The sequence below is a fragment of the Elgaria multicarinata genome, chromosome 1, assembly GCF_023053635.1.
Source record: "Elgaria multicarinata webbii isolate HBS135686 ecotype San Diego chromosome 1, rElgMul1.1.pri, whole genome shotgun sequence".
In the NCBI taxonomy this organism is placed as follows: Eukaryota; Metazoa; Chordata; class Lepidosauria; order Squamata; family Anguidae; genus Elgaria; species Elgaria multicarinata.
The window spans coordinates 121,594,200-121,615,665 of record NC_086171.1 but is presented as its reverse complement, the minus strand read 5'-3'; the positions used below and the strand labels follow the sequence as shown (position 1 = coordinate 121,615,665).

General features: G+C 41.2%; 1 protein-coding gene across 2 annotated transcripts; it reads right to left on the bottom strand.

The window, feature by feature from the left end:
- Nucleotides 1-245: 245 nt before the first annotated feature.
- On the bottom strand, nt 246-20,233 carry DBT (dihydrolipoamide branched chain transacylase E2). Of its 2 annotated transcripts, XM_063135732.1 has the most exons (12): nt 20,176-20,233; nt 19,362-19,459; nt 14,996-15,119; nt 14,221-14,296; nt 12,141-12,322; nt 10,957-11,084; nt 9,380-9,623; nt 7,856-8,022; nt 5,047-5,124; nt 3,069-3,260; nt 2,611-2,682; nt 246-872 (listed from the first exon to the last, which is right to left on the bottom strand). In XM_063135732.1, the coding sequence occupies exons 2-12, from the start codon at nt 19,407-19,409 to the stop codon at nt 705-707; spliced, it is 1,479 nt and encodes a 492-aa protein (XP_062991802.1). In that variant the 5' UTR covers nt 19,410-19,459; nt 20,176-20,233; the 3' UTR covers nt 246-704. The 2 variants fall into 2 exon arrangements, with proteins under 2 accessions (XP_062991802.1, XP_062991794.1); XM_063135724.1 differs by lacking the exon at nt 19,362-19,459 and having other exon boundaries at nt 20,176-20,230.
- Nucleotides 20,234-21,466: the final 1,233 nt, after the last annotated feature.

Below are 21,466 nucleotides of genomic sequence, written 5' to 3'. Positions count from 1 at the left end.
TTCCTTGTAATATGTAAGAGCCAGTTTCATTCATTCATATATATATATATATATATACTACATTTGTGGGACAGGGCTTCTTAAGGGGGTACACATGGCCCATAGTGCGTACCAGCTAATTTCTATTATAAATTTGTTAGGAAGGAAGGACATTTTAAAAAAGGGAAAAGTTATCACCATTAACCAAGAAAAGGCAATCCCCAAATATGTCATTAAATAAGCATAAAAGGCATTTTATTTGAACATTATTTGTAGTGTATTAGCTACATTAGAACTTAGTAGCATCCCTTTATTTTTTTCAAATAGAAATTCTTGTTTCTAATCAGGAATAAACTTTGACATAATTTATTTTGTGAACAGCACAAGCAATTAAAAACAAAAATCCCACAAGTAACTTTAACAGCCTTCTTCCGCTAATGTCAATTTAGTGGAATAGAGCATTGCTTCATCACCACAAATTTCCCACCGCCTTCCCAAGGAATCATGCTATGAACTATGATGGCCTTCAGCCAAATAATTTATATTATTACACAACTAGGCAGAATGTAACAGACAATCAATGCATTGGCCAGTGAGCTGATAGCCCTGTCTGTCACACAATGTAACTGTGAATTATAAAATGTCATTTTTAAGGGCACTTGCTAGCATAGCTAGCTTGATAGCTGTTCAAAATTTAAAAGGAACTGTCCAGCCATTACTTTTCTTTATTTAAGATCCAGCAGCATGGAAGCAGGGTTCTCCAAGTACGATTTCCATAAGTTAGAAAAACGGGACATGGTTGCGCCATCGATGATTCTGTGATCAGCTGACCAGCTCACATTCATTATCTGTGCTTTACATACTTCACCCTTACTGTTAAATCGAGGAACGATCTAGAAAATAAAGAACAGAAGAATATACTACAGGGAAACTGAGCAGGAGTATACAAGAATTCTCCAACAACTGATGCTTTTGACTGTGCTACACAAAAGCCCATGAAATTTTTCTGATCAGAGAGTTCATCCTCTAACTCTGGAAAAATGCCCCATAGAATTCATTGTACCACCAGTGCTTAGAAGACAGTTGATTGTGAGATGCCTTCGAAAGACCTCAAACCAAATGAGCAGACAACAAACTGTAAAGAAGAGAAACGCTAATATTTCAAGTCACTTTTCCAGCATAAACCTAAGCATGCTTACTCAGAAGTAAATCCCACTGCATTCAAGGGTAAGCAGCATAAGACTGCAATCTTACTGTACAATCCCATGCATATGCACCCAGAAATATATCCCATTAAACATCCTATTAAGTAGTGTGTTTAGGAAAGCAGCGTTTGTCATCTGAAGATGATTCTTACTTGGCACAGTCACAAAAAATGTCTTAGCTAATACCGGACTTCCAACACAGATAAAACATTTCATAAGATAAAACAGGACAATCCTGCATATGAGGATAGGGTTAGGGGCAAAGTCCAGCAGTCCTGTGGCTTGAGGCCAATACAATCTAGATTAAAAGGGGGCTCCTCCAAGAATATGCTTAGATAAGTATCCATACACAGGCTGAACCTACAGTCCTTTCCCCACAGAAAAATCCGAAACTGCTTTCCTTTTCTGCTCACCAATATCCCTCATTCCAGCAGCCTAACTCACAAGATGTCTTCCCTGCCCTCATAATTTCCAACAATATAGTTGAAGAAAGTACTTTCATATTTTAATGTCTGTCTTTTACTGATGTCTATAAATTAAGAGGAAGAGCTCAACCAAGCACTTCCCTGGGTCTAAACTACTTCTGCACTCCAAACTAGCCTTTCTTTCCTTAAACAGTCACCCAGCCTAGATGTGTGGGTGTTGGTGTGTCACTTTATGTTGCCTACCTCTTCCTTGAATGTGTTTTTTCTCCATCTGCATATGCTGGGAGAAGTTGAGAGAAACAGCCAGTAGTAAAATCAACTAGGGCTGCAATCCTATGCATGCTTAGACAGAAAAAAGTCCTACAGCAGCTCCCAGGATTGCGCTCTAATTTGCATTTAGCATCGAGAACTTGCAGAAGAAAGTTCAGGTTGGGAGGTGGGAGAGAATGAAAATGTACATTTAAAATAGTATGTTTTCAGCCCATTTCTTTTCCTGCCTCAATAAGGACTTATAAGTTATTAGAGCAACAATTATAGCTTTTAGCATAACCAGAAAGTAAAATAAATCAAGAATGCAAGTAATACATTCGTGATGTTACACCAGACATGTAGACTAGAAAAAAAAATACTGAGTGAGATTTTCCTTAGAAAAGGGCTCTGAAAAATCACTAATATCAAGGGTGAAAATGGGAGAGTAACCTATTATGTTGGAAGGTAGGATATTATATATAACCAAACTTATCGGCCACTTACTGGTCATCCGTAGCAAACAGGAATGACCTCTAAACAACCAGGCAGGGATGTTCTGGTCTATTAACTTTTCTAGATTTATTTTCAAGCCCGATAGAAACCTTTAGCTTGCACTCAAATTAGTTTTGCAGATTGACCTTACAATACATTTAAGACAGTAAAGAAGGAATAATGCTAATGCAAACTTTTATGAGGGAGATCTTATTTTATTTCAACCATAATTGTATGTTTATAAATCAAAATCAACACACCTGTATCTTTCCAAGAGCTCCAATAGCTACTTCAGGAGGTAGGATCACTGGCTTTGCATATGTACCACCAATCTAGGAAAGAAAAAGTATCAGGTATAGTGAACCGGAAAATCAACGTAGTTTGGGATGTTACCTGCATTAAGCAACTTTTATTTGGAAACTATCCACCATTGCCCATATGGGTGCAACTGCGCATACAGCACACAGCTCCATTGAGCCTCCCCCACCCCACTTGCCCTTGGTCACATACATTCAGTACATCTGTGCAACAGCACCCCAATCATTAATGGGAGGCCGAAATGTACCTCTCATTTCACCATTGGACTATCCCCTCCCAACACTCCACCCACATTCCTGCTTCTGCCCACTTCCCACAGGGAGATAGTTTGTTACCCCGTTATATTAAAAACAATACAATTATTTTTTTAGGGCTAACTTTTAAGTGTTATTGAACTCACTGTGCCAATGTTGGAAAGTGTGAACGTTCCTCCAGTGAGGTCATTTGTTCCCAGCTGGTTAGCAGACCCCAGGTTTTGTAGGCGGTTTAACTCTGCTGCAATCTCAAACAAGCTACAGGCCTGAACGTTCTTTACATTCGGGACAAGCAAGCCTTGTCCTGTATCCATAGCAATACCAATGTTGTGAGAAGCCTAAAATATACAGCCAGAGATAAATAAAGCTTAGTTGTTTATACTGAAAATAGTATTTACAAAGACAGCTATCCCCAAAACTCAGGAAGGCCTCTGCCAGTAGTTTCATATTTATGTTAAATAGCATGGAGGACAAGATGGAACCCTGAGGGATATAAACCAATGACCATGGTAGTAAACAGGGTTTCCCCAGCATCACCTCCTGAGATTGCCTCTCCCAGAAGGACTGGAGCCATTGTGTCTCTAAGTCTCATCTCAGTCAGGCAGTTCAGAAGGATACCATGACTGATGGTACCGAAAGCTGCTGAGAAATCTAGGAGAACCAATGTGGACATCCTCCCCCTGTCTAGTTCCTGGCGTAGATTGTCCACCAAGGCGACTAAAAGTAGTCTCTGGCCTTAGCTAGACCTAAGGTTTATCCCGTGATCATCCTGGGGTCGTCCCTGCCTGCTCCCGGGATCCCCTGTGTGTCATTTACATGAACAGGGATGACCCCAGGACGATCCCAGGATAAACCTTAGGTCTAGCTAAGGCCTCTGTCTCACAACCAGGCCTGAAGCCATATTGAAATGAATTTAGATAATCCATCTCATCCCTGTAGCTGAGATGTCACCAGGAACCCCAAAGTCTTACCCAAGAATGGCCATTATAGAAACCTAAGAAAATTATCTCTGGGTCCTGAATAACAATATAAGAACATAAGAAGTGCCCTGATGCTGGATCAGACAAAGGGTCCATCTAGTCCAGCACTCTGTTCGCACAGTGGCCAACCAGCCGTCGGCCAGGGATGAACAAGCTATAATTTAGCCTATAATTTACTCAATTAAAAACAATATATCTCACCGACACTAATTTTGGGACAGGGGAGCATGTTTCTAATGGGTTGTATATAAGATTACACCAATGGAAATCTGTTTGCCCAACTGAACTTCCCTGCTGCCTTTTCCCCACTGCAGCCCACCACTATCCCCAGCCTCTCCTGAGGGTCAGCTGGCCCTCAGGAAAGATATGAAATACGGTGTGTGTGAATTATAGAAAGGGGGGAGAATCATAAAAAAAATGGTCAAAAAAACTTGTAAAACCAGATACGTGCTTCTGCAAGGAACCTCCACTAGATTTCCAGAAATTTTCCCTTCTCACTGTAGTTTCCCTACTCCACATCCCAATCCCAGCTTTTTCCTGAAGATCCCCTCAATCCTCAGGAGAGGCTTTTTGGGGGCATAGAAGACTGTGCGGAGGGATTGGGGACAAGCAACTTCTGTTCGCAGAAACTTTGATAAAACCCAATACCTTTAACTCAGACTTGGTCCAAAGAGACCAGAATTCAAATCTTAAACTAGCCACAAAAGCCAGCAGCCTTCCCCAACCTACTGCTGCCCAAATTTGTTGGATTGCAACTCCCATCAACCCCAGCCAGCATAGCCACAGTCCTGGCTGGAAATGATGGGAGTTGCAGTCCAACATATCTAGGGGGCACCAGGTTGGGGGAGGCTGGCTTACTGGATGACCTGGGGCCAACTGCTCTCCACCAGCCAAACCTAACTCACAGGACGGAAAGAACTAGGTATGTTGCGCCCTGATTTCTTCGGGGGAAGAGTGAGATAATTTACTGTTTTGAAGTTATTCAAAAAGGAACACACCTAGCAAGCTGCTGTTGGGGAAACTTCCTGTCTGTGATACAAACTTAAACATCCCTTTATTATTTAATACTTGTAAAACTTAACCAAAGCTGGAACTTCCTGGCAGCTGAAGACTAACAGGAAAGCCGTCTTTATCATGTACAAACCTTGTATGTGATGTTTTCGCAGTTGTCATCCACAGAAGCATTAAGAATAGGGTAATGTAATAAGCCTAAAGAAGCAGCCTGTTAAAATATAAAACCAAACACACTAGTAGCAAAGACAAAAAGCAGTATACGCCAGTTTGTTTATTTTCATAAATATGTTCAAAATCAAGTTCTTCATATAAATAAATGCACTTAAAAGCAGGCTGCATGTTGGACCGGATTCAAACAGAGCCATTTGTACATGGAAGGGCTCCTTCTGTACAAAGAAGGCTTTTGACTGAGAAGAGAGAGTTCCCACTGGAAGAAGGGGAAGGTGACAGTTTCCACCAATTTCCCTGACCCTCTGCAGCCCAACCCCCTGGAACAGATTTTGGAGGCAGCAGGGGCAAAGTCTGAATCCAAGCCATTACATTTTCTCTGCCAAAAAAATAATTACATTTTGAAAGTGGACTTTGGATTACACCTCATGCTTTTCCAGCCTTTTTGAAATATTTTGAAAATTATTAAAGAATTCATTTTTTTAAAATAAAAAAGCTTATTTCCCATTGCAGCCAAACCAAAATGAAAAAGGTAAGCTTTTTTAAAAAATGTAAAAGCTGTAATAAGGAGGGCCGTCCGCCAATTAAAGACTTATTATTTATGATAGGAAATTCTATGTCGCTCCAAGAAAAACACACAGAATGGTGTACATACAAAGTATTTTTAAAAAAACACAACATTGCTTCATTTATTATCTTTGAACTGATTGCAGTTTAGTACATTTGCATCGTACCAAAACCACAGTGCAGACGGCTTGGGATACTAACAAAGGTGAAAGATGATTGATAATTTAATAATCTACCACTATAATCCCATGTGTGCTTATGTGGGAGCAAGGCATTACATGGTCTCTGTTGTCACCACATAAGCTAAAGTGACCATCTGAAAAGGAACACAGGGCTCTCATATCGTTAACAGCAGTATAGAAAAGGGAATTTCAGCAGGTGTCATTGGTATGCGTGCAGCACCTGGTGAAATCCGCTCTTCATCACAACAGTTAAGCTGCAGGAGCCCTGTCTGCTTTTGTACCTGCTATAATAGAGTGACCAGATACAAAAGAGGGCAGGGCTCTGCAGCTTTACCTGTTGTGATGAAGAGGGAATTTCATCAGATGCTTCCTGCATACAAATGACACCTGCTGGAATTCCCTTTCAATACAACTGTTAAAGATACAGGAGCCCTGTTCTCTTTTTCATATGGTCACCCTACATAAGAGCCATGTGAGTCAGGCCAAACACCTATTTAGTCCAGCATTCTGTTCACACAACGACCAACAGCTGCCTGTGGAAAGCTCACAAGTAGGCCATGAATGCAATAGCAGCCTCCTGCTGGTATTCCTGAGTAACAGAGACATACTGCCTCTGATACTGCAGGTAATATGGAAGCAGCCATTAATAACCTTACCTTCAATTCATTTTTCTAATACCCTTTTAAAGCCATCCAACTTGGCAGCCATCACTACAACTTGTGGTAGTGAATTCCATGGTCTAACTATGCACTGTGGAGAAGTACTTCCATTTTGTCTGTCCTGAATCTCCCACCATTCAGCTTCATTAGGTTTGTTATGGCCCTCGGCTGGAAGAAGACAGTTCCAAACGGCCAGGAAAATTAGTCTGCTAGCCATAGGCAACAAGAAATAGCATTCAAGGGAGTGAGCGGAGCTTTCACTTCCTCGCTCTTCTGAGCCCAGCATGGAATCAAGCAGACTGCTGAAGGAGGAAAGATCCTTTCTCCATGTCCAGCATAGGATGCGGTGGGCCGCTGCAGAGGGGATGGAGCTAGTATTTTTTTTCAGTCTTATAAATAAGCCCATGAAAGTTACAGTGCTGTGGTACTTGACCGCCTTGCATGAGTCATCTGAACAGAGGAGCAGTGGAGGACCAGAGGGGCCATGCCACCTTGTCTTTTGTATTGCCCCTTCCCCATGTATTGTTTTTAGAAGGGTGAGGGGGCATTATTTGGCTAAAACTGGTGAGGGACAGAGGGCTAGTCTTGTGGATTTCATAATGGTTTCTCCTTCCCCCCCCCCCCCCCAATAATTTGAACTTTACAGAGAAGTTGAGTCGCTCCCTCAGTTTGGACATTACACACACGTCCGTCCCTCAATACTAATAGTTTTGTCTGGATGGCTCCAAAGTCAGCCCTGGTGATGTGTATTTGATGTACAGCAGGTACAAGGTCTCTGATTCCTCGCACCAGCTGGTTAATATCATGGAGGTAAAGTTCCACTGAAATTAATTGGAATGTGCTTCTAGGAAAATAGCTCTGGGGCTGTGCAGACAGTCTTTTCTTTTTCTTGCTGTTGTACTAACTGACAATTAAGGTGTAATTGGCCATCTGCATTGTACACAGACCAAATTATCTTTGGTCCGCCTCGGCTGATGCAGTGCATTTTAAATACCTGTGGAAAAGCACACATGAATAAATGTCACACCAGCAATGCAAAATACAGGCAGATTTTGGATTCTGGTGTAACATTCCCTCTAGAAGAGAGGTGGGCAACCTGCTGCTCTTCAGATCTCGTTGAACTCCAACTCCCATCAGCCTTAGTCAGTATGGCAAATAGTCGGGGATGATGGGAGTTGGAGTCCAACATCGGGACAGCAGCTTGCCCTTATGTGCTCTGGGAGGATAAAACATAACAGTAAAATGAGCTCAGTGTTTCCTGTGAAATTTTACCATTCTTCATCGGCCAATGCCACATGTGGCTTCTAGGCTAGAATAAAAAAATCTTGCTTTGCACATTAGCTAGGCTGCCATTATGCCTCACCTTTAAAAAGAAGGGCATGAAGGAGAGGTTAACCCCCCGTTCTTGTGCTATAGGTTTCAACTCCCCTCTCAACTGGATGAGATGAGTGAGATCAACCTCATCACAATAACCAAAGTGAGGAATTTTCAAAGCAGCAGTCATGGTTTTCACCATTACCTTCTGGAATCCTGGAAATTAAAAGGGGGGAAATATAAACTTTAAAAAATGCTTTACAATTAGTGCTTTTCTTGTCTCTTGCTTTATGTTCCATCTTCCTTCAAACGATTTGTCTTAGCCATAAAAATCTAAATCACCTTTCCTCAACTCAGCATCCTCCAGTTTTGGACTACATTTCCCAGCATTCCTGACTATTGACCATACTGGCTGGGGCTGATGGAATTGAAGTCCAAAATGGTCTAAATACTGTGTAAGAAATTACAGAAACTCTGGGTCAAAACCCATACGAGAAAGGGATTTAACTGAACAGGACTGCAGTATACTTGAACTGACGAAGGTTGGCTTTGTCAGCTGAACTGATTGGGGCATCCAATACTGTAATATTAATGAAGCTAAGTGTGAACTTGATTGACACTGGGATGGGAGACTTTTGAGAACCACATATGGTGGTGTTCATGGCCTGAGGCCACAGTAGAGCCCTTCAGACTGTGAAGGGAGACATCTCCATCACCTCCAATGAGGGTGCAATCTTATACATGTTTGGACAGAAATAAGTCCTACAACTCCCAGCATCCCCCAGCAAGCCTGGCTGCCTGAGGAATGCTGGGAATTGTAGGATTTTTCCTCTATCTAAACATGCATAGGATTTCATCTTTAAGTAACACAAAGTACTGGGATAACCAGTTGCAGTAAGCAACACAAAGTCTACCTTACACTGCTACTAGGTTTTGGACTTCTGCCCCTAGTAATGATATCGCTGCATTTCAGGGCCTACAATTCTTACCCAGACAGAGCCTAGATTAACTTTCTTAGAATCAGGAAATTAATCCAGTTACTCCCAATTAATTTTGCAACAGATCAGGAGTGGGAGGAAGTCTGCTGATCCCTCGAAGCTGCCATATGCATCAGCTTCCAATTTCACTTTCCCAAAGCCGTCCACCAGTTGGCCCAGAACCTGGATCCATCTACATTGCCATTTGTACAACAGCTGAGACCCTGAATCATCTCTGTTACACCCAGCTGCTGGCCTTGGATGGAGATGCATGTATATAAAAAAAAATCCAGCTTGTTTACAGCATTGTGATCTAGATCCACATCGTGGCAGGTGGGTGAGTCTCCTCCTGAACATAGAGGTCTCTTGCTAGATCAGGGTGAACATGCTGAACATGTGCTTCCCACATATATTCTGACATGACTATTGAGCTAATTGTAGCTCTCTTTTTTTATGCATGGTGTCCCCACGGCAGCCTGATTACAAAAGTACTAATAGCGTTTTTTAGTATGTAGAAACCAATGTTCGTGGTGTAATTTTTCAATTGTTATTTACAAATATTTTATGTAAAGATTTTTTGTTTGTTTGTTTTTTACCTGATAAAGGCACTGTTTTATCTTTCCCTGTAATTACTACAGGCTTGGAAATGGGCGCAGGAATTCTCAATGCTTTCTCCTTTGCCGTGCTTGCTGCAGGCTGCAATTTTGGTGAAGGCGGGATTATTTCAGGCTTTGGCGAAAGAGGTAAAATTGCTCCTGTCTGCTTGGCCAGGTAATTGAGAATGTCTTCTTTGAGGATCCGGTCATCTTTCCCTGTTCCAATGACTTCGCTCAGTTTAATCTGAAAGATATACAGCAAGTGAAGGAAGTAGAACGCAATCAGGAAAAGCATGCACACTTCCAGGAAAAGCACAAACCTCTTCCACGTGTGGAAGAGAACCCGGGCAAATAGTGGGCTCCATACCTTTTTGTTCTACTCTTCCTCTGACCTTTTTTGCTACCACCAGGTGGAATCCCCCCCCCCCTTCTGACTGATTCCCCCAAACCAGCTTTAAAACACTCTGTTTGTAATATCCACTTTTAGTTAGTGTGGGGGTTGGCTATTAGATGTGGGGTGGGTATTTATTTTTATTTATTTTATTTATTTATTACACTTATATACCGCTCCCATAGCCAGGGCTCTCTGGGCGGTTTACAGCCCAACAAGGAAACAGACTACGAAAAAATTAACTCCGTAATATCCAAAAAGCAAACTATATATATAAAATACAAGACAATGCCGTTCTTTCACAGCACGTAATCCATGCGGCTATTTGGAGAAGAGCTCCTGCATTCAAAGGTGTAGTGGCTAAAGTGTTGGACTGGGAGTTGGGAGATCCAGGTTCTAGTCCCCACTCGGCCATGGAAACCCACTGGGTGACTTTGGGCCAGTCACAGACTCTCAGTCCAACCTACCTCACAGGGTGCTTGTTGTGAGGATAAAAACAGAGAGGAGGAAGATTATGTATGCCGCCTTGGGTTCCTTAACATGTGAACCGCCCAGAGAGCTCCGGCTATTGGGCGGTATAGAAATGTAATAAATAAATAACAGGAAAAAAGGCGGGATATGCAAAAAATAATTTTAAAAATATTGCCAAAACTTCCTTGTTGTGACTGAAATATTCTACACAAGAAGTTCACCACTTTAAATACCAGATCCTAATCATGCAAGCCACATAACAAAAGCATGAGAGTTGCTTGCAGGCCATCATGAGTCTCCTCATGCTTACTAGGGATGGGCTCGCTGGAGCCTTTTAGCCCACACTAATCCCCAGCAGCCATCCCCACCACCCATTGTCGCTTTTGGCCTTATATATTGTGGTGGGTGGAGCTTGCTGCAAGCCGAGCCCACAACATTGGATGTGCAGCCGCCATTAACAGCAACAAGACAAGCCTGCGTGGAATCAATGTAAACATATTGCAGGTTTAGAGGAAGGCAATGCATCCCTTTCCACCACAAAGAAATGGCCAAATCCTACCATCTACCAACACCGTCTTTGACCAGCTGTGATATCAGCACAATCTTTCTGTAACAACTGCATTTTACTACGCTCATATCTACCCCTCTCCACCCCCAACAATGCAAATGAGAGATCAATTGCAAGATGGCCTGTTTCAGTACATAACAAACGCACATTGTTTTCCATGGCAAGGCGTCGAACAGCTGGAGTCGCCAAGGTTTTGTGGCCCTTAATCTCTTGGTGGGTCTGTTCTTCATGCGACACAGCAGGTGTTTCAACAACATCCTCTTCGGGAGCTACATCTGTGGATCGGACGCAAAATAAAGAAACGTATGTTAAATAACATAGCGCTCTTTTGCACCAGTTTCTTTAAGGTAAGTTTAAGCACATGTTAAATGGGTCTCACTTAGATTCCAGCGTGTGGAAAATGTGGTTCCTTCGTACTCATTACTGGAGTAGGATGGAATAGCATCACAGGGCAATAGCTTCCAAGTTCCTGTAGCTATGTTCTATTACTGTATTGTTTTTTAAATGTGTAAGCCACCCTGAAAGGGTATACCCTTAAAGGCAGCCTAAACATTATTTTAAAAAAAAATTAGTGAGAATGTCAGGATTTGAAACAATGGCTTGATCCCTGTTTGTTTGCACTAACTATAGGTTAAACAAACCACAATTTCCTGAGTTAAGGCATCACGGGGAACTGTGGTTAGTTTAAAATGCAAAGCAGGAACTTCCAATATCCTCCTTCTGGTATGCAAAAGAAGAGGATAGGAGATGGGGACGAGCAAGCCCAAAGCTTGGATATATAACAAGAAACAGGAGCCCATTACATCTAAACTTAGTCCTGACATGAAGATCTGCTTTTCAAAGACTTAAAAAGTAAAAACAACACCACCACCAAGCCCTCTGGGCATGACCAAGCCTGTGGGTACACCCAAAACAAGTCCTTCTGGCTCTACTATTCTATGATTCTATGACTGATCAGTATCAAGACATAGATGAAGCAGCACATAAAGTGCTCATTTTATTTTCGCACTGTGTGGTACAGATAAACCCCATGCAGCTGGAGGACTTGCACTGCATTTCAAAACAAGAATTGGTTTAATTTTAAAAAATCATAGTCAGACCTTTGGTCGATGTAGCCCAGTATTGACGACACTGACTGGCAGCAGCTCTGCAGGAGATTTTCCTGCCCTACCTGGAGATGCCGGGGCTTGAACATGGGACCTTCTGCATGCAGAGCAGGTGCTCTACCACTGAGCCACGGCCCCTTCATGTCTGATTATTTTTGATTCTGTGGGACTAATACAGATGCCGTCTTCACCCCCATCACAATGATGACAACCAGTTAACATTACCTTTCAAGGTAGCTGTTTCTATATCCACCAGAGGTTTCCCCACATGGGCTATTTCATCTAACTCATAATGGAGTTTTCTAATGATGCCATCATAGCGGCTGGTGATAGTGACGGAGGCTTTATCGCTTTGTACTTCACAGATGCTGTCAAACTGCGACACAACATCGCCTTCTTTTACATACCTAAGAGGAAAGACAGACTTGCGTAACGTATGCAACAGTAAAGCTGGACGTTGTCACTGTTTTTGCAATGCTGTGCCTTCAGTAAGAGGAAGGGTGCACTCAGAAATAGGTACTACTGAAGAAAACATGGGAAATGCTGCATAAAGGGGTTGGTAGCGCTGCGTAAAGGTGGTGGCTCACTGAGGTTTCAGGAACGCTTCCTCCTAGCTGCTTTCCTTCTGACTGTCATGAGAACCTTGAAATGTGTGGCTTCCAGCCTACTCCAGCCTACACTCCTCACATAGGAACATACGACGCTGCCTTATGTGGAGTCAGACCATTGGTCCATCTAGCCCAGTATTGTCAATACTGACTGGCAGCAGCTCTCCAGGGTTTCAGGAGGGATTCCTTTCCTTGCCCTACCTGGAGAAGCCAGGGATCGAACATGTGACCTTCTACATGCAAAGCGTGTGCTCTATCACACTGAGCTATGCCCCCTCCCACACTCAATCACTCACTCTAAACCGCCAACACAGCCTCAGGCTGTGGGAGTGCATCTAAATGTTTTCATCAGTGGGCTTTCAGGATGGAGGGCATCAAGTAACAGTTTGGCTAGGTATGTACATCCCATCTGGATGATAAAAATAATGAAGTCTGCTCTTGCAAAATTCTGCTGCCGTTAACCTGCAAAGCAGCTCCTGACAGCTGGATTTTTCATGGCCTGGTATGTGAGGTCACTCTCTAATTCTGGCCAATAAGATGTCCCTCATGTCTCATCACTATCTACCATAGATACAAGGTTAGATCGACCCAAATAGATTAAGCTCTAATGTACAAATTTAAGTGAAAGTATTCTTTACTCTATGTGCATAGGAAGCTATGTAATAATAAAAATGTAATAAATAAATAAATAAATGCTGCCTTAAGCTGGTACAGTGTGCTGAAATAAATGACCTCTGGACATTTGAGGAACTGCTTTTCCCCACATTAGCCCATGTTTCAATGGCAATGAAACAATCAGGTTCTGTTCTGTATGCCCAGACTGAACTGGATTAGAACAGTGATAGCTATAAACCCTACACTCTAGAATGCTCTACCTATCAAGGTGAGGAGATCCTTTTCTTTATGTATATTATACAAGGGCTGTAAAATTTGCTTTTGTTTGATCCAGTGTCATGCTCAATGATTCCCTATTGGCTGTTTTAAATTAATTATTGTGTGGCATTCTCCTTATTTGGAAACTCTGGAAATTGCTCCCCAGGGAAACTTGCATACCCTCATCTCTGTTACCTTTTCAGCACCAGGTGAAGGCTTTTCAGGATGTCTAGCTTGTTGCAATCCTATTCTGTTATATTACTTAAATATATATTAAATCCTGTACCAATTTTAATATCTCCCCCGGCCGCCCACAACACTTTGTAAACCACTCTGGGAGGTTTTTTTACCTGAAAAGTGGTATATACATGCTTAAAAATAAAATTCCTGAAAGCGATTGTGAGCACTGAAGGGGAGGGAACCTTCTAAAACATTTCTTTAAAATAATCTTCCAGATATTATTCTTTAATTATTTATTACTTTTTATGGCTGCAATCCTATACACACTTACTTGGGAGGGGGATTTAATTCTGAGTAGACATGCATAAGATGGTGCTGAAAATCAATTAAAATCAGGATTGATTAAACGATTATCCTCCCCACCTCCCACTACCAACAAAAGTATTTCATTAACATTAGTTATCTATTCATCATTTTCCTCATACGCAGGAGTTGTTGTTTTTTAAGATCACTTCAGTAATGAAATAGATCTCTCTGACTGATGAGCTCCATTCCTCACACCTATGTCTCACACAACTCTGTAATGTTTTTTTCCTTTCCTCCCTTATGCCAACTTTTCTGTGGAAGGATGCAACTTAACTTACCATTCCTTTACAGTCACCTCTGTGATTCCTTCTCCAATATCAGAGAGCTTGAACTGGACAATTTGGCCATTTGAAACTTTAAAAAAGACAACGGAGCAAATGTCAAACAAAGGAGTACAACTAAAAATGTATCTGTTAAAATTATACTCATACAGATAGTGTATGATTGTTACAAAACTACAATGCAGAATAAATGGATCAGGAATTCGATAAAGGTGCTGATTGGCAGAATAATCCTATGCAAGTTTAGCCAGAAGTTAGGTCCCACTGTGTTCAATGAGACATGTTCCCAGGTAAGTGTGCACAAGACTGCAGTCTGAGCATATCAAAAACTGAAAATTTGACTTCTAGAATACCTGTGCATGAAGGACTGATAAAAACAACTCATTTTACAGATAAGTTCTCTCTTGGTTTGTTAAATTTGCATTGTAATAACAGTTTTTGCTATACTTAAGGAAAAATAAACGTGAAACCATGCAGCAAAGGTCATACTGGACTATATTTTGTGCATCCCGGTCCTATGCATGTTTACCTGAAAGTCAATCCCACTGTGTTTAGTAAGAATGCCTAGAATAATAGCCTGAGGTTGCAATCCTCTGGACATTTGCCTGATGAACGCAGTGGCCACATTCAGACAATCACATATTTGCTTAATAGGTTGAGATAAGAATGAACTCAAGCAATCCTTTTGCAGCCATTTTGCTCGAGACCCTCTTTGGAATTTATGGACCAAACACACTCCAATTATTATTTTTTTAAAAAGTGTGAAACTCACCAACAGTTGTTCTAAACAATCGGTGTTGATGTCGATACCTCCACACAGACTTGTCAAACCCACAAATGTATTTTGCCTTTAGCAAACGAATGCTACTATACAATCTAACATGGCGAACACGGAGCTGGCGAGGGAAACAAAATCAAAACTTTAGAATGAAGTACTACTGAAATCACGGTTTAGTCTTTTAAAATTTGCAGAGAATACACAGAGACAAATTACTTATTTTTAAAAAAGTTTGCAGAATAATAAGCATTTGTATTGATCTTATGGTTGATTTTTGTTTGTTCCTTTTCCTTCAGAAAGGAGATAGTGACAAATCATGTGCTCAATGGAAATTAACAAAAAATAAATAAATAATGTTCAGATTGTTTGGTTGAAAATTCCCAAGTCTGCACCAAGCTAAAACCACTATCCCATTGCATTTCCACTGGTATATGTGTATATGCTTCAGAGGCAACATAAGATGAAGCCGTCCCCTTTTCTTCAATGTTGGTCAATGTGAGTGAATGCACATCACACTGCATCCACAGATCATGCTTGAGTGCTGAAAGGACAGCCATCTTCTCTCCCATGAGCTAATAACCTAACCAAAATTCACATGTAGAAACCTGACCCACGAGTGACGTCTCAGAAATTTCAAACCGTACAAAATTATTACTTGTATCAAAGAAATCACAATTGATTTAATGCTGTAATTGGGTTAAAATGTCAATGAGAGGGTGCAACTGATTATTCTCTATGGACATTTACTTAAGGCGCAAACCTATGCATGTTTAGACAAAAAAAAGTCCTGCAGTTCTATGCTGGCTGGGGAATGCCTGGAGTTGTAGGGCTATTTTTTTTGTCAAAACATGCATAGGATTGCTCCCTTAATATTTTTAAGAGCAAACACATCCAGATAGGGATAGTTGGAATCAATTTGCAACTTATATGGGGATTCAAAACTGTAATAAAATGCAATAGAGATGCTGAACTCAGCCATGGAGACACATCATGGTGGGAAGTAGCTGGCAGGCCACATCTGGGCCTCATGCTTTGGCTTTGAAGTCACTTGCAAATTGAGAATGTCTGCCGAATAAACTATAGTGCAGCATTTTTCATTTTAAACTACATGATCACCAAAGAGTGATTATTTTGACAGCCTCCCAAAATAAGTTGCCTTGAAACAGTCTTGCCCAACCTGGTACCCTCCAGATGTTTTGGACTTCAACTCTCATCAGCCCCAGCCAGCACAGCTAATGGTCAGGAAGCATGGGAGTTGTAGTCCAAAATATATGGAAGGTAACAAGTTGTTGGAAGACTGTCTTAGAATCCCCAAAATTGACCATAATTGCTTTAAAAAAAATGCTTGGAAGTGTATCTAGTCCTTCAAAATACCTCAAGTTGTTCACATATTAAAAACTTAGAAATTATCTTCTTAGCAGATCCAGTAAACAGGGGACCTGTATGAGAGAGTAGGCAATTGTTTGTTTTAATGTGATACTTTTAAGCCCTTCATACAAACAAATAAAGCTATCCATGCCTGATTTATTATATTGTTCCTGTGGCTAAACACTAGCCTTCTTCAGATGTTCTTAAACTAGACACATATCAATATGGGGGCAATAAATATAATGGTGTCACGTCTTATCCGCAGTCTCTATGATTTTATTATTCCTTGTGTTCAGAGGCATTGTGTGTACAAGGTGATTAGTTGCTGCCAACTTGATGCCTCTGTGACTAGTTTAAGAAAGTCAACGCAGGGACTGTATCTGCTATCTCAGTGACAATTAACTAAGACTGCTTCTTGAAACTTTTAATACTCCAGTTACTTTTTTTTCAGAATATGGGGTTTCTTTTTGTAAGCATATGCTTACTCTCTAAACAAGCATTTCTCACTTTTTAAAAGTGGTTATAGATGGCTATTTCAGTACTTTTCATTATGATCATATTTACTAATTTATGAATCAAACCTTTGTCTAAATATTTTATACAAACCAAAATCAGACCAGACCGCAAGAGCATCTAACAAATACAACAGACCAAAAACATACACACCTGCTTCAATCATTAGATTAAATCAAAATAAAGTACTGAGATCCACAAAGCCAGGTGCTTATTCCTGGTAATCCTTTCATTGAGATTAGCCATAAAACAGTCCTACAATAGGCATATTCCACAGTGGAATTCAATGTAATTATAAAAGGAGCTTGAAGTTAACTAATATCTCTTTGCCAATTCAAATTATCAAGTTCCATTTGTCTTCCAAAAAAACTGCATGTATGTAGATAGGATTCAGCAATGCGAGAACAAGTAAGGGCCTAATCCTATGCATGTTTATACAGGAAAAAGTTTGGCTGAGGAATGCTGGGAGTTGTAGGACTTTTTTTCTGTCCAAACATGCATAGGATTGCACCCTAAGTGATATAATTGCAGTTAAGGCGACTTAATGCAGATTTGCTGATTAAGATACTTTGTGAATTATCCTTGTCCATCATAGATGGAGTGGGCATACATGGAATCTAATCCTCATCTGCAAATGCCTAGTTGGAACCATCAACATTCATAGAGGCCAGACCACTGGGAAATTGCAGGAGGCTGCTACAGAACATTGCTTGGATGAGAGACTCCCTGATCTCTTCAGAGCATCACATGCATAATACGTACACACAATATAACATGTTTTAATGCGCGAAAAAAACAGGCAAGATTTCTTCCCTCCGCCCCAATGAGTATGTCTTACTGAATATAGTGGGATTTACTTATAAAGGGTCCAGGTGCGACAGATTTTGGATTGTGAGGTTGAGATCAGAGAATGATAGTTATTTTGGATTAACTAACTCAAAACACCTCTTTGGAGATCATATTACCCAGGGAGTCTGGGAAAGGAGAGAGAAAGAAAGGCCAAATGGTGCTGGATTCAGAACAGACACATTGATAATATGTTATCCGCTTAATAAAGAGCAAGAATTTCAGAACCATCCATGCAATACTTAAAATGAGTAGCAGAACATCTTAATGAGAGGCAACAAGACATTTTCCCCCAAAATTAAAGTACAATTTTAAGGTGAGCTGTGGTAGACGTTATCTCTGAAAGAACTGGAATTTATTAGCTTGAAAGTCTCTTCCATTGACCACTTTGAAGCTACGGATCCCAAGAATGTTCAGATATCTGGTTAAAGTTACAAAGACCCTTAAAAGACGAGAGAAACTGGGGTGTCTAGAGATACTTCAGTGTAATTTCGGCAGGCTCTACAACCAGGACATGGTTAAAGGCAAATCTGGAAGTCGGGGACTTGTGTGAAGAAGATCTTGAAATTATAAGAGATAAACGGGCATTTTTTTAAAAAAACGTCCGCATCACAAATGCCACTTTTTGTTAATACTGATGTGGGCCAGAATTTTTTTCGGTGCTTTATTTTTCTACAGGTGTACTATCTAGTATCAAGTATGTGAAACAATACATATATGCCACTGAAATACATATATGTCTCAGTGTGAAATAGAATTAATAGCTAGTGACAGGGAAAATGAAGGTGTCTCAACAACCTCAGTGGAAGAGTTGAACTTTGTTGGAATAGAAGACTGGTTATCAGCATATCATGCAGTTTTTGAATTGATAAAATGTATTAGTGCGTCAACAGTTTTCAGTACCTTTGTTTAAAAATAAGGGGAAAAAACAATGTAAGGGAAGTGCATGCTATTGTCTTTAATTTCTGTCAAGTATTCCAATAAAAATATCTACATAATGTAGCATTTAAATTATATTAGGTGTCTGTTATTTTCTTTCTCTCAAATATTTCAGGTCAAATACTCAAGGTGTATTGGAACCAAAAGTTAATACGGGGTACTTTTTTTTAGTTTTGTTTTCTAAATTCAATAAAAAAATAAACATGCTAATTTTGATCACTCTCTGAGGTATTAGAAACTTTCCCCATGCAAACTGAAACTTTTCCAATGTAAATTACCAAATGCAGGTTACCCCAATTTGCATAGGAAAAATTTCCACCTGAATATTTTCCAAAAAAACCACATCACTGTCAAAAGCAACTGAACAGAGGCACACCGAAATCTACAAAGCCAAGAATTTAAGATTCAATGCTACATGCAAGATTAAGTCACACAGCTGCATTTTGTGTTCATTAACATGAATTGACTAGCAGACCTTGGGTTTGTACTCAGAATCACCAACAAAGATTAGAAACCTCCCTACACTCAGAGGTACATATCTGAAGGGCAAAAGAAATCCACCTTTTTATTATGCGTGAATAATGCATAACTTATCTGTATTGAGTCTTGTGTTTGTCCCTAACGTGCCACATTTATTATGGCATAAACTTTCGTATTAAGTGACCTTGATTATTAGGTGATCTTGTGAACTTACCATATGTGACCTACAAAGGAGTGAGCCCAGGATCACATCAAGATCCATCTAGCCCAGTATTCTGCTTCCTGTTTCCAAGAAGAGCCACCCAAATGCTTCTGGAGGCGCACATGCAGCATATGGAACTGCTGGACATCTACTGTTGGTTGTCCCCAGCATCTGGCACCCAGAGGTATACTGCCTCTATACATGGAGGGGTAGGTAACCTAGTGCCCTCCAGACGTTTTGGACTATAACTCCCATCAACCTCAGCCAACATGGCCAATGGTGAGGAATAACGGGAGCAGTAGTCCAAAAATGTGGAAGGCACCAAGTTGCCTACACCTTTCAGTCATGAATTTGCCTAATCTGTTTAAAATGCCATTTACAAGAATCCACGTCTGGCACCCTAACCTTTATACCGGAACTTCAGAAATGAGCGACTCACAATCTTATACCTGCAGCAGGACTGGACTATGAGGTGTTACAGACTGGATATTTTTGGAGAGAAGGATGAATCAGGCTGGGCACAGATAACTGTCACTGCAGTCCCCCTTTTTGGTGACAGTGGTTTAGATGTCATTTCTGGTTCTATAAGCCGCCCGGAACCAGCGGGGTAAAACAGAGAACCTATGCACTTGCATGCATGCAAACACTAGGAGATTGCCCCTCAACCCTAGGCAGGTCTTCCCAGCTCGTTTACTACTCTCTAAAGGGAAAAAAGGAAAGAGGCAAACAGGATCGCTGAGGCCGCGAGAACTACTACGCAGCTGCTCTCCTCCCCTCGCCGGTTTCTCTGGCGTTTCACTCTACACCCCGCTTTCTGCTCCCTTACCAGGTGCCCCGCAGCCCTGTAACAGCTCCTCAATGCGATCGCTGCCGCCATCTTATTCCGGAAAAAAAGATAATCCCCCCGCTCGCCTCTACACCCCTCCCACCTATCAGCCAATTGGATCGTACTATTTGCACGGTAGCCAATTAGACTGTGGGAAGCTGCCCCCTCCCCTTTGCTCCAATGAATGGCTAGGAGAAGGAGGTGCATTGTTTAGACGTCTGGGGAGAGGGATGGGGGTACGTCAAGTAGTTATGTATAGCTAGCCTAAACTGTGTCCGGGTAGAATATGTGTAAGCATTCGAGTTACACAGAACCCTTTGGACAACATGCCTTTTCTGATAAATCCAAGAGATAAAAGTTTATTCTTTAATAGCAAAAGACAGAGTGCAGTGACAATGATAACTAAAGTTAGTGCTCTCCAGAAGTTTGGACATCTGGGTTACAAATTCCATGACTCCTGACCATTGGCCATGCTGACTGGGGCTGATGGAAGATTGTAGTCCAAAATAACTGGAGGGAACCAGATTAGCAAAGGATGGCTAACTGATTTGCGGTGGCCTGAGCTTTCTTAAGCACCAGCACACTTCAACACCTGCTTTTATTAGTTTTGTGTAACTGACTTGCAAGCTTGAGCTGTGATACACCAACCCATCAAAAGCTGTTCCAAACAGACCTATTTTGTTGCTTTAAACATTCTGTTTCTGTACTCTTTGGAACAAGCAACAAAGCCTTGGCTAAGCAAATATTTTTTAAAAGAACTTGTACAGGCCTAATGGAATGAAACTGGGCAACAGTGGAAAGAAGTCAGGGAAATCATCCTCTGTTCACTCATGGTCTTGGTGGTCCTGGCTGTGGATGATGGGAGTTGAAGTTAAAACACTTCTGGAGAGCATCAGGTCAGGGAAGGCTGAGCTAGGGTGATGCTGGTTTGAAAGATAACCAGCCTGCCAGAAGGCTGTGACATTACAAATGTCCATAAAGATTATGCTGCTAAGGCAAATGTGGGCAACCTGTGCCCCCCCAGATGTTGCAGGACTGCAACTCCCATCATCCACTGGCAATACTAGCTAGGGCTGATGGGAATTGCAGACAAAATCTGGCGAGCCTCAAGTTGTCCACCCTAGCTCTAGGCAGACATTCCCCTAAACAATGAATGTATGTGTGTGTGTGTGTGTGTGTGTGTGTGTGTGTGGTGTTTTCAGTTTGAACATCTGTATGGAGTCCTTTGAACACTTACCTGAGAATGTCCCATTGAATTCAACAGGATTTACTTCTAAGTAGGCATGCACAG